The sequence below is a fragment of the Pituophis catenifer genome, unplaced genomic scaffold (genome assembly GCF_029215685.1).
Source record: "Pituophis catenifer annectens isolate HBS135680 unplaced genomic scaffold, rPitCat1.0.hap2 SCAF_16, whole genome shotgun sequence".
Classification (NCBI taxonomy): domain Eukaryota; kingdom Metazoa; phylum Chordata; class Lepidosauria; order Squamata; family Colubridae; genus Pituophis; species Pituophis catenifer.
The window spans coordinates 17,789,555-17,803,159 of record NW_027256896.1 but is presented as its reverse complement, the minus strand read 5'-3'; the positions used below and the strand labels follow the sequence as shown (position 1 = coordinate 17,803,159).

Below are 13,605 nucleotides of genomic sequence, written 5' to 3'. Positions count from 1 at the left end.
TCTTTAACAGAATGTTCTGCTAAAATACGATGTGGAATGTATCTTAGTACTGAATTCAAGAAAGATCAACAGATGAGCAATGTCCAGCAGGTTTCATCCTTCTTTCAAAACACAGCAAGCAGACTATTTTTCCGTTCCTCCTGATGCAACTGTCACTTCACAAAAGATCTGAGAGGTTATAGAATTATCACACAACCACCTCTACTTCAGGAAGATTGAAAAGAAAATATTTGCTGAAGAATTTGTACAACGGTATACAGAAATCCATATGAAGAAATCCATATGCACAGACTTTCTTGTCTCCAAATGGATAACAGGCCAGTCGAGATAGAGGGGGCTCAATGAATTTACACTCCCATTTCCTTGCAAGAATGGGAAATGTTTTCCTGTCCCTATCTGGGCTTTCCTCTATGTAATTACCCATAGTCTCAATTGAATATTGAAAATATTTCCCTGGCTTTTAACTGTTTACCTGTTCACTGTTTAATTGTTTGCCACCTGTTTACCTGCTTTGAGGCCAGTTAAATGGAGATATTCCTGGGGATATCTTTCTTTACTCACTGAATCACCACACTGTAATTAGGACATCGAGACTAAATTATTTAGGATTATACATTGGTTTCTCCCCCTAAGATTCTTCCATTTTCTTGGAATCTGGCAAACAACTTCAGAATAATGCTAACCAGATCCATTCAGCTATCACTATTATAGTAATTAAGATCATAGGTACAGCCCTACTGGATCAAACTTCCATCTAATCCCATAACTGTCCACTGGTACATATTTTGGTGGCCACCCTAAACAAATTCTGGAGTTCACTGTTAAACCTCTTTTAACATGGAAGTATTATACAGTAACAATGCCAATAGAGCTATGCTTTTGTCTTATTGCTTCATACTATATAGGGTTTATTTGTTACCTTAACATGTAGATGATGGCTAATTTGGAGCTGTTTTAGTTTTTAGACAAGATTGAAAGAGAAATGATGCAAATATGAAAACCTTGAGGCTTCTGGATTCCAGCTGTCTTTAGCTGTAACCACTACAGTCAGCAGCTGCCGCAGTTGCTAAAAGATATAATTCATTTAGAAGTTCTATACCCTTTCTGTAGACATTTGGGGATTAATTCTGTGGAGTGTGTCTCTCTCAAATGGCTAGTTTGGCATGGCTGTTCCATGCAAAGAATTCCTTGTATATAGAAGTCCTGTTACCAACTGATCTTCTTGATGGATGGAGGAAACTCATTTGTGTGGAAGAAGGTTCAGTGTTGGTCTTACGTACTGCCTCAGTACAGAATTCAGATTTACTGTTTCAATAAGAGGGGTCTTGATCCAAGCATTGCTTCAACAATTCCAAGGTTTGCATATTCCTTTTTGAACCAGTTGATCCCTTTGAGTCTGGAAGGTAAGGATGGCAATTATAAAAACATACATTTAGATTTCATCCAAGATAATTTCCAGATTTGGGAAGGCATGTTGTATTTTAGCTATGTGAAAAAACCTTTAATCTGTCCTCACAAGTGCCTCAATTGTGTATATTTAAACATATGCAAAACACTGGCCTATTCACCTAATCAAAGCTTAAGATCCTTTTTTTGCTTCATCTGTGATCTCTTCATATTAGCCAGTTTGTGATAGATTGGCCACTGAGCCAAATTTATTTTTATTATCATATTTTTCAGGTAAGTTTGGCTTTAAGAACATAAACAAAGATTGTGGGAAATGTCTTAAGGAACATTTTAACACCAGTTTGTATAGGTTACGTATAATTTATGTTTTATTTTTAAATCAAGAAACATAATAGCAGAGGACTTGAAATGAATAAAACCTCTGATGAAGCTAGTATTTTAAATGCAAAACTTGTAGAAGATTGTACGTAAAAGATACTAAATGGAAATTTAAAGTGAAATAGTTACTTCTGCTGGTTATCCATTCTGTTTTAAACATATTTTTTTTCAGGTTTACAAGGCCAGAACATCTAGGAAGCAGTGCCAAAATCAAATGTAGTGGTTGCCACAGCTACCAAGAATCTACCAAACAGCTCACTATGAAGAAACTACCCATTGTGGCTTGTTTTCATCTCAAAGTGAGTTGCTTAAATGATGATTCCTGAAAGCGGATCTTCCTCCATGAAATTGGTTGACTTTCTTTACTTTGTGGATTTTATCTTAAATCTCACGGGTAGACTGAATCTCAGTTTTGAACTGAGCACGTATACTTAAGAATTGGGGACATACCTTGTGACTGTTGAATAATATATTTCTAGATTGATTAGATATCCAGAGTTTAACATTTTGCAGTTTCTGTCCCAAAGGTGTTTTTTCCAAAAAGCAGCTGGACTTCCTTGTGTGTTTTTTTTTTTTTTTAAACATTTTGCTTCCAATCCAAGAAACTTCTTCAGCTTCTTCAGTTCTGAAGAAACTTCTTGGATGAGAGGCGAAAGGTTTTTCAAAGAAAGAAAGCCATCCAGTTCTGAAGAAGAAATTTCTTGGTTGAGAAGCAAAATGTTTTCAAAGAAAAAAATCCAAGAAAGTTCAGTTGCCTTTTGGGAAAAGCGCCTTTGGTTCAATCATGACCTGGAAGATTGAGAATTTCCATAGACATTGCAGATCCAACTCTCTGCTGTTATATGATCCATAAAGCCATATGTTGAACTTAAAACTTTTAGCCTTGATTCCATAACTGTCCAGAAGAATTGAATTAGAGAATACTAGAATGGTTCGGAGGAAGTGGGTTCTTTTGCAGTGGTCTTTGCTATTAAACTATTTGCCCTCCTCCAATTGTGTAACTACCTAGCTGACCCTTGTAATTTGATGCTCATGAGGATATCTGTTCAACTGAGGCATACTTTCAAATGCCTGCCATTATGTTTCCAAAACATTCTAACTCTTAACTACGATAGAGCTTCAACAGGCATTTAAAAGGTTTTTGTCAGTGGTCGCTGAAGATTAATATTTTATGAAACTTACAGAGTTGAGATGCTAAGAAAGGAGAATATTTGTAGCTCAGGGTTGACATGAGGGAGCCTTGGTGCTCTCCTGGCACTCTTGACAAATCAGTCATCAGTAGACACAAGTCTGTAGAGCTGCGGTGGCCCAGTGGTTAGAGTGCAGTACTGCAGGCTACTTCTGCTGATCATCGGCTGCCAGCAGTTGGCAGTTCGAATCTCACTAGGCTCAAGGGTTGACTCAGCCTTCCATCCTTCTGAGGTTGGTAAAATGAGGATTCAAATTGTTGGGAGCAAGATGCTGATTTTGTAAACTGCTTAGAGAAAGCAGTTTACAAAATCAGTAAAGCACTGTGAAGCGGTATATAAGTCTAAGTGCTATTGCTATTGCTATGCAAAAGGGACTATCAACCCAACCCAAAAAAGAACAAAAAGACTCCAAATCAAGATAGATTAAGTCTAAGGTTAACTTCAGACCAACAACCAAGTAAACAATACCCCAATCAAGAAACGGCCAAAGAGCCAACAGTAAAAAGCCCAACCAAAGAATCTCTTAAGGCCAACCCCAAAAACACTCACAGACCAAGCCACCACAATATAAAAGTGACAACAAAGTGCGCTCCTTATTAGCACTGATGATGTTGAATGAAACATCTGCAAGAAAAACAAGCTCAAGAGGGCACCAAGGATCCCTCAGAGTTGAGTTGCTGTTGATGATCAGCATATTCCGCAGCGGAGAAATACAAATAGCCATATCTAGTATATCCAAACGTCTAGATTTCATAAAAGTGAACACAGAGAAGGATATTTTGGAAACAGGCAGCATTTGTATTGAATGTCAAAGGATGATCTCTTGCCATGAATCACCCTGTTGCCCTGTCTGTTCAGAATTAAGATTTTAATATTTAATGCCTCAAAACAGCGTTCAAATGCCAGCGAACTAATACTGCTAAATTCCGGCAGCTGAAGTAATGGATAGGGGGCTGTACGTTATTTATAGCCGAATTGTTATCAGAGCCATGATGAAGAGGTTGTGTCTTCTGACAATGTTAATAATGTAATATGGTAAACAAAAAAAAAAAGAAAGAAAGAAAATGTGAAAGGCTATCTCATCTGTGTAATTTCTTTTCTCATACTGGGAAAATAGCCTCGTCTGTTGCTAGGGAATTGTTCTGCTTCTGAAATTGGAGTACAATTACCTACAAAGGTAAATAGGACAGGAGTTTTTTTAGAAATTTGGAGAAAGGCTGCCTTTCGGAAGAAGAGTTCATTAATCTTTCTGCCCCCTGTTCACATCCGCTTATAGCATTTTATTTGGATGATGATGAAAGTAGGGAGCTTATCTCATTTCCCATTGTCTCTGAAATTAATCTTTTCCAGCCACTTGTGCCTTGGCAGCGTGAGATACCTAGAATATTATTTGTCTTGCTTTCTAAATCACAGCACACCTCAGTGCTAGCTTCGTACAAAGAAGGTTTCAGTCTGAATCTACGCCTAAAAATCCTAGAATACCCCAAGAATTAAAAAGAATTGTTTTTAAAACAATTTTTTCCCTCCCTTTCTGGTACATTCTGATCTCTCTCTTGTTCTAAAAAGAAGAAACAGTAGGCAACCATACAAACTGTATAAAAGACACTCACTTCTGACACACTGTTGTATTCATATACAGGTAGTCCTTGACTTAGGACCGCTCATTTAGTGACCATTCGAAGTTAAAACGGCATTGAAAAAAGTCACTTAGGACTGTTTTTCACACTTACAGCCATTGTAGCATCTCCACGGTCATGTGATCAAAATTTGGTCAGTTTGGAAACTTGACTCGTATTTAAGACAGTTGCAGTGTCCCAGGGTCACACAATCGCCTGTCTCAACCTTCTAACAAGCAATGTCAATGGGGGAAGCCAGGTTCATTTAACGACTGTGTTATCAACTTAACCACTGCAGCGATTCACTTAACAACTGTGGCAAGCAAGGTCGTAAAATGGGACACAGCTCGCTTAACAACTGTCTCGCTTAGCAATTGAGCAGTTTGGGCTCAATTATGGTTGTACCTCAAGGACTATCCATAGTTGTTTTTCTACACCCGAGCTAACTAACTTTCATTATCTAACAAAACGAAATTTGATGGTGAAAAAAGTAAGGCTCTACATTTAGGCAAGAAAAACAAAATGCACAGGTACAGTATAGATGGTACCTTGCTCAATAGTAGTAACTGTGAGAGGGATCTTGGAGTCCTAGTGGACAACCATATAGACATGAGCCAGCAGCTGCCAAAAAAGCCAACACACTTCTAGGCTGCATAAACAGAGGGATAGAATCAAGATCACGTGAAGGGTTAATACCACTTTATAATGCCTTGGTAAGGCCACACTTGGAATCCTGCATCCACTTTTGGTCACCCACGATGTAAAAAAGACGTGGAGACTTTAGAAAGTGTGCAGAGAAGAGCAATGAAGGTGATTAGGGGACTAGAGGCTAACATATACCAAGAATGGTTGCAGGAACTGGGTATGTCTAGTTTAATGAAAATAAGGCCATAGGGAGACATGATAGAATAGAAATAGAAATAGAAATAGAAATAGAAATAGAAATAGAATAGAATAGAATAGAATAGAATAGAATAGAATAGAATAGAATAGAATAGAATAGAATAGAATAGAATAGAATTCTTGATTGGCCAAGTGTGATTGGACACACAAAGAATTTGTCTTGGTGCATACGGTCTCAGTGTACATAAAAAGACAAGATACATTAGTCAAGAATCATAAGGTACAACACTTAATGATAGTCATAGGGAACAATAAGATGATAGCAGTCTTCCATTATCTCAGGGGTTGCCCCAAAGAAGAGGGAGTCAAGCTATTCTCCAAAGCACCTGAGGGCAGGACAAGAAGCAATGGGTGGAAACCAATCAAGGAGAGAAGCAACCTGGAACTAAGGAGAAATTTCCTGACAGTTAGAACAATTAATCAGTGGAACAACTTGCCTCCAGAAGCTGTGAATGCTCCAACACTGGAAGTTTTTAAGAAGAGATTGGACAGCCATTTGTCTGAAGTGGTGTAGGGTTTCCTGCCTAGGCAGTGGGTTGGACTAGAAGACCTCCAAGGCCCCTTCCAACTCTGTTATTCTATTCTATTCATTCTATTCTAACTGATGAGATGCTGTTACATTAAGGAAGTTAAAAATCTGATCTTCTACCCATTTTTTTTATCTAGCGGTTTGAACACTCAGCCAAACTGAGACGGAAGATCACTACGTATGTCTCCTTTCCACTAGAGCTGGACATGACGCCTTTCATGGCCTCTAGGTATGCACTGGAAACCTCTTCTGGCGAGAAACCCTCCATGTCTTAGGCTGTGTTGAAAGGGCAGAGAAATTATCTAGTTCAGCTTATAGGTGGGGACTATAATTGGATGTTCTTTTCAGTGGTTCCATTGGCATGGATTTCACAATTGAAATTAAGCAGGAGTATCTTGAGTGAAAAGAGAGTGATTCCACCTTCCCCCTCTAAAGTGCATAGAGCCGCAGTGGTGAGAATGCAGTATAGCAGGCTAATTCACTACTCACACTGCCAGGAGTTCGATCCTGACTGGCTCCAGGTTGACTCAGCCTTCCATCTTTCTGAGGTCGGTAAAATGAGGACCCAGATTGCTGGGGGCGAGAGGCTGACTCTGTAAACCGCTTAGAGAGAGCTGGAAAGCACTGTGAAGCAGTATATAAGTCTATTGCTATTATATGCTGTATAATATATAACGTATTATTTGTTTTATATATATATATATATACTTGCTTTTCATTGAACTAATCAATTTCCTTTGATTTGATTGTTATGCCGAGAAGAAAAATGGCAAGTTTATATTGCCTGAATGATCACTGATACAAGTATAAAAAAATACACGCTCACATTTTAAAAACTTTTGGCTGTGAAATCTTTTCCTTCAACCGCCATTCAAAAGTTCTCCAGAATTCTCCAGCCAGCATGACCTTTGTCCCAGGAAATGCTGAGATTTGAAATTGACCTTTCAAGAAGGTCGTCCAGGTTGGAAAAATTGCAATGGGGGCGGTGTGTGTGTGTGTTAGAGGACCTTTGAAGATACATTTAGGGAGCAGTAAATTTATCTTTCTCCTCTTTGGAGAAAGACGTCTTCTAGAAAAATTCCAAGTATCACCGCATACAGAGCATTCGGGATTCACCCTGTCAATAGCCTTAAATGCTTAAAACCAGTAATTTAAATTTCCTGCTTTTTAGCTTTGGTGTTTTGCTGGTTTTCTTCATGCCAAGGGGTAAGTTATGTCAGTGTTGTCTCTTTATTTAAACACTTGTTTCTCCTCTTCAGGAAATGTCGAGAAAATAAGGAGATCTCTTCAAATTTTAAATGTCTGTTAACTAAAGGGCGACTTGATAACCTGCTGTCTTTTTAAATGACACTGAACATGGTGTTTTTTTGTTTGTTTGTTTGTTTTTATTGTAGTAAAGAGAGCAGAATGAATGGGCAGTACCAGCAACCAGCAGATAGTCTAAACAGTGATAATAAGTAGGTGGCTTTGTCTTCTGTGCTTCTTGGTCTCAGATACGTCCCTTAAAACAGTATAAAAAGCTGCCTTGCAGAGTTCAGTAGCCTGTTTTTGTTTTTTTTAAAAAGCACTTTGTGTTCTAAACTAGTGCTAAAAAAAAAAATTGCCCAGGAACAAAATGCTGCTTCTTCAAACAGTGATTTTTTTCCATTCCACTTCTCTCCACCGATCCCCCACCCCCCCGCAGCCTTCCTTCTATCTACTCTAAAGACTTACTACTCCACAAATTTTACCTACTCGTTTGTCCAATTGAAGTAGTCACTGGTCTAGTGAAGCCCACCCAGTCTTTGTAGAGGGGGTGGCACGCCAGGACGTGCGATAAATAAAATCTTAATACACCTGACGTTTTGACAGCTTGGATTGGCACTGATAGTCAGAGTAATATGCATAAACACCGTTGATGTTTTTCAGAAACACTAGATAATATAGGTAGTCCTCGACTTAACATCAGTTCATTTAGGGACCGTTTGAAGCTACAACGGCACTGAAAAAAGTGACTTGCGACCACTTTTCAAACTTTTAACGACCGTTGCAGCATTCCTATAGTGACACGGTCGAAATTTCATAGGCTTGGCCACTGACTCATATTTATGACAGTTGCAGTGTCCTGGGGGGGGGAGGGTCATATCTCTTGTGACCTTCTGACAAGTAAAGTCCACGGGGGAGCCAGATTCACTTAACCACTGTGTGACTAACTTCTGCAGTGATTCACTTAACAACTGCGGCAGGAGAGATCATAAAGTGGGGCAAGAGTCACGACAACTTAGCAGCAGATATTTTGGGGCTCAATTGTGGTCGTATGTTGAGGATAACCTGTAGCATGTGGAAGTTCCACCTCGGATGGCCCAGCTTACATACAAGTACATATTAGCAAAATGTTGATTATTGAAGGGGTGAATGATTATTGAAAGGTTCTACGTTGTAAAAAAATCAAGCCGTTTTTCTGTTTCCTTGTTCATTCCGACAGGTATTCCTTGTTTGCAGTAGTTAACCATCAAGGAACCCTGGAGAGCGGGCATTATACCAGCTTTATTCGGCAACACAGAGACCAATGGTTCAAATGTGACGATGCCATAATTACCAAGGCTAGCATTAAGGACGTACTAGACAGTGAAGGGTATGTCGAACTCCCCTTAACACAAAACGCCAGTCTTGCTCCCTACCGTGTCACTGAAATAGAAAAGAGGAGCAAAATTAGAGGGAACGTGTGAAAATAAAATTTTACTTTAATCTGGAGCAGGGGTGTCAAACTCTTATTTCATTGAGGGCCGCATCAGGATTGAGTTTGACCTCGGAGGGCTCGGTGGGTGTGGCCAGCTCAACATCACTTGTGTCGGGGGCGCCTGTGGCATCCTGAGCACTCTGCCAGGGAAAACGGGCTCCCGAGCTCCTTTTTCGGCTGCAATGGCCTCCTGCAACCCTCTGCCAGTGAAAACGGAGCTCGCCTGGCTCTGTTTTTTCTGGCAGAGGCACCGTGGGCCGGTCCTTTGCTGTTTCCAGGGTGGCCCCCGTAGGGCCAGATCAAAGCACCCCACGGGCCACATTCGTCCCCCCGGGCCTTGAGTTTGACACCCTTGATCCAGTGGTGAAATCCAATTTTTTTTCCTACCGGTTCTGTGGGCGTGGCTGGGTGGGCGTGGTGTGGCTTGGTGGGCGTGGCAGGGGAAGGATACTGCAAAATCTCCATTCCCTCCTCACTCCTGGAGGAAGGATATTGCAAAATGCTCACTCCCACCCCACTCTGGGGTCAGCCAGAGGTGGCATTTGCCGGTTCTCCGAACTGCTCAAAATTTCCACTACCGGTTCTCCAGAACCTGCTGGATTTCACTCCTGCCCTGATCTGGAGGATTATCTCAAAGCCAGTGATGATAATACATTTTTTTAAAAAATGGCCTATGTTTTTGGAGTGGCCTCAAAGAGAGGAATGGTACCTTACTCTAAACCAACGTTTTTCAACTTTGGCCACTTTAAGATGTGCGGACTTCCAACTCCCAGGATTCCCCAGCCAGCATAGTTTCTATTCCCATAATCCCCTAGCTGGCTAGGGAATCCTGGGAGTTGAAGTCCGCACATCTTCCAATTGCCGAAATTGAGAAATGCTGCTCTAAACCAGCATTCACACCATTGCACTCAGATTGTGCTTTGAAAAACTCAGTTCTGCAGCCTGCATAAATTATGCAAATGAACTCTCTTCTTTTGGCCTGACTCACCAGTTTTTGCTGCTTTTCTGGTTTCCCAGGAATGGGAGGGAGGGAGGGATGCAAAAATGTTATTCCATTTTCTCCTGCTGCTTCTGGGATTCTCACCGGGATTTTGTATTACCCTATTAGGAAAGGAGTTTTTTTGTTGTTGTTGGTTTTTGTTTCAGAAAATGGGAGAGTCTGTGAAAGCTGATTTTCCTACTTGGGTTACCTTCGCACAGAATTGTGCGATTTGCGTAGCGCAGTGTCAAGGTGCCAGAGATACAAACCTTATATTCATAGTACTCTTTACACAGGTAGTCCTTGACTTACAACCGTTTGTTTAGTGACTGTTCAAAGTTACAACGGCACTGATAAAAGTGACTTTTGGCCGTTTTTCACACTTAATGACCGTTGCAGTATCCCCATGGTCAGGTGCACAGTATTTGGACGCTTGGCAACTGGCAGGTATTTATGACTGTCCAGGGATCGTTTGATCCCCTTCTGCGACCTTCTGACAAGCAAAGTCAGGTTCATGTCACAACCATGTTGGTAACTTAACAGCTGCAGTGATTCACTTAACAACTGTGGCAAGGAAGGTCATAAAATGGGCCCAAACTCACCTATAACAACTGTCTCACTTAGCAATGGAAATTTTGGGCTCAGTTGTGGTCATAAGTCAAGGACTACCTGTCTTGCCAAGGATGGCCTATATACGTAGGTCATTTTTTTTCACCTGTATTTCCTTCAGGGTGGATAAAAATCAATGATTTTTTTTTAAAAAATCAAAAAAATCAGATTTTTTTGATTTAAATCAGTTTTTTTTATTTTTATCAAATTTATTTTAATAAAAAACTTTTGGGGTAAAAATCTATCGTAAGATAGTTTTCTATTTAAGATACATAAATAATTTAGTTTATTCAGCATGAAATGGAGCTTAGTTATGTAGCAGGAGGCTGTATATTCTGCAACACTGGGACTATCGGTGAGTCAACAGCGGGTCAAAGGAGTAGCAGAGATGACAGTTGCTCTTTAAAAATTATGATTTAAATCGAGTTGATTTAAATCAAGCCTTTTTACCAGTGATTTAAATCATGATTTAAATTGTGATTTAAATCAACTCAATTTAAATCAAATCCACCCTGATTTCCTTCCTTCCTTTCTCTATGATGTTCTCTGCTACATGGAGGATGGGAGACCATCTCCCCCTCCCCTTCCTGAATGATAGGGATAGGACTGTTGGAGTGGAATGTGTGGACTGTGGCCCACAAAAATGTTGTCATCATATGACTAATATTTCAGGCGTCTTAGAATTCATTCATTGTTAGAATGTATGTGAAGGCAGCTTTATTCTTCAGCCCTCCTTCCAAAAAGTGAATCTTTGGAGTCCCATGTTTTAATCCATCTTTTCTTTTTCCTTTTCTTGAATATCTGGGGACATTTGGGAATTGCTCAGGCAAGACCAGCAAACTTCTAAAATGGAAGGACTTCCTTGTTTTTTCTTTGGAAGATGTTTCGCTTCTCATCCAAGAAGCTTCTTCAGCTCTGACTTGGATGGTGGAGAATGGAAGGATTTATACTCCTTGCAGACAGAGCTGGTCGTTTGCATCCTTTTTAGAGGGTCGTTGAGGCCACTTGGAGGTTTCTCTGTTGTCCTCAGGGTCACCTGAGTGGTGCTCCTGGTTCCTGTAGTCTGCCATTTTTTTTCCCCCTCTGGAAATCCATTCCTACTCCCACACCATTCAAGGAGTGTCCATCCCAAATTGTATAGCTAAAAGTCTGTAGAGATTCTCAGTCCTCCAGATCAGAAAGTCCAATTTGCCTCTCGAAAAAGCACCTTTGGGACAACCATGATCTGGATGACCGAGAATCTCTATACAGACTTCTAAAACTGAAGCTCCTGGAAAGGCCCCCTTTCGACTCAGGCCACCCTGCTGAGGATCCCAATATTGGCAGAATCTCTCCATTCTTGCCGCTTCGAGTTTGTTCTTTAGGTGTGGGATTCGGCCTCAATCCTGTGTCGCCGTCAAGCCCTCAGCAGCCCAGCCATATCCTCTGATGAGTCACTGGCCTTGAATTATTTAGACACTCACCACATGAACCGAGAACAAAAACCTTCCCTGAAACCATCCTTGGACAATAATCCACATTGCTTTTAATGGAGGGGAGGGGAGCCAGAACCAGGGGTGAAATGCTCCCGGTTTGGACCAGATCACCCGATCCGGTAGTGATCGTGGCGGGTGGTTCAGAGAACCGGTAGCAATCGCGGCGTGTCATTACTTCGTGATGTTAACCAGGAAGTAATTTGTGATGTACCCTCTGTGCACGCGCAGAAGGTTTTCCTTTTTTTGCTTTTAAAAGTAAAAAAAAAAAGGCTCTGACGATCACAGCTGAGCTGCGCGATCATCAGGGCTGTTTTTTTACCTTTTAAAAGCATTTTTTTTTTACAACCTATTCGGCCGACCTACTGGCCAGAACGTATGCGGGGAGACCCACACCGACCTAACTCTTACAGCTCATCTTTCTTCTCCCTACTCCGCAGATACTTGCTGTTCTATCACAAACAGTTCCTGGAGTACGAGTAGCCCTGCTCAGCAGCCAACGCGACAAGGAAAAAAAAGGAAAGGAAGCAAAAAAGGAGTGGTAGACTTCCGATAAAACACACAACACTACCTGGAATGAAAAACAAAACAAAAACAAAAAACGACACCCATTCGACACCTGGCCCCGAGCTGCGACAGGACCCGCTTGCCAGTTGGCTCACCGCCTAGAGGAGTTTAAAAAAATAAAATACGAAATAAATGAACTCTCTTCCTCGGGTTTGCGGCCCTGCAAGGACAGAAGAAGGAGGGGGAAACCTAACCAGAGGCTGCCGCCAGTGACTTTTGAGCGAGGAAATAGAATAGCGCGAAGGTTGCCCTCGACGGGGACATAGAGGGAAGCCGAGGAGTCCCGCCGTTCCTCCGAGACGTGCGCGGGAAGTGCCGGGTGTGTGTGTGTCTACGTGCTCTCATCTTCTCCATCGAGCATCTTCTCCATTGGTGCTTCAGCTCCAACCGACCAATCATAACGACAGTTAATTAAAAAAAACAAAACAAAAATACCCCGTGCCCCGTTTTCCCCCCCCTCCCTTTTATTCCCCCCCCTTTTTTTTTTCTTTTTTAATCATCATCACCCATGGGTCTGAAAGCAGTCAAAATGGAGGAGAGTTGGGGGACGCCGCGACGAGATGGACTTTGCGAGTACCTTTTTATTTGTGAATTTTAGTTATTAAATAAATACAGTATGAAATGATTAGGCTGTTTTGTTTTTCGGAAAAGCCTTTAACCAGAGGCCAGATTGACGGGACCGGCGTGGTGGCGAAGGCATCAAAAACCTGCCTCTTTTTCGGTCACAGGTAATGTGGGGGAGGGGGAGAGCTGTTCTTTTTGGAACAGGCTAAGTTTCTGTTTGAGCCCCTCCCCTTCCCCCCCTCCCATTTTTTTTGTTTTCTATACATTGCTATTTTATTAATTTCTCGCCCCCACCCCTTTACACGTGTACTTTTGTTCATCGTTTTCCGCCCGTAAGAATGACATTCATAATTGCAACCATCAGTAAAATGAATGAATTGGCATGTTTATACTGTAAAAAAAAAAACACCAAAGTGGTCTTGATTATTTATTGTGGTTGGGGGGAGCGGGTGGGTGGTTTGGATGTAAATAAGGCTGATCTCTCGGGATGTGGGGAGGGGGGAGGTGTTGGGAGGCGATTGTTTCCCCATCTTCCCTTTCCAAAGAAATATTGCCCTCGTGAGACCCTTGGCCTTGAAAAGGGTGCCATCTGCCACTTCTGAGGAGTGGGTGCCGTTTTTTGAAATTAGTCTCAACTACTGGACTCTTCTTCCTAAGCAAAATACTTTCTAC

General features: G+C 41.3%; 1 protein-coding gene across 3 annotated transcripts in view; it reads left to right on the top strand.

Annotated features, from left to right (window-relative positions):
* USP22 (ubiquitin specific peptidase 22) overlaps nucleotides 1-12,994 on the top strand; it is a 55,433-nt gene extending 42,439 nt beyond the window's left edge. For 2 of the 3 annotated variants that reach the window (XM_070955009.1, XM_070955011.1), the window contains exons 10-14: nucleotides 1,958-2,084; nucleotides 6,161-6,252; nucleotides 7,418-7,480; nucleotides 8,488-8,637; nucleotides 12,243-12,994. In XM_070955009.1, the coding sequence (XP_070811110.1) occupies nucleotides 1,958-2,084; nucleotides 6,161-6,252; nucleotides 7,418-7,480; nucleotides 8,488-8,637; nucleotides 12,243-12,285 (475 nt within the window). In that variant the 3' untranslated portion in view covers nucleotides 12,286-12,994. The remainder of the gene's footprint in view (nucleotides 1-1,957; nucleotides 2,085-6,160; nucleotides 6,253-7,417; nucleotides 7,481-8,487; nucleotides 8,638-12,242) is intronic. The other variant, XM_070955010.1, reaches the window with a different exon arrangement.
* The last annotated feature ends 611 nt before the right edge of the window (nucleotides 12,995-13,605 follow it).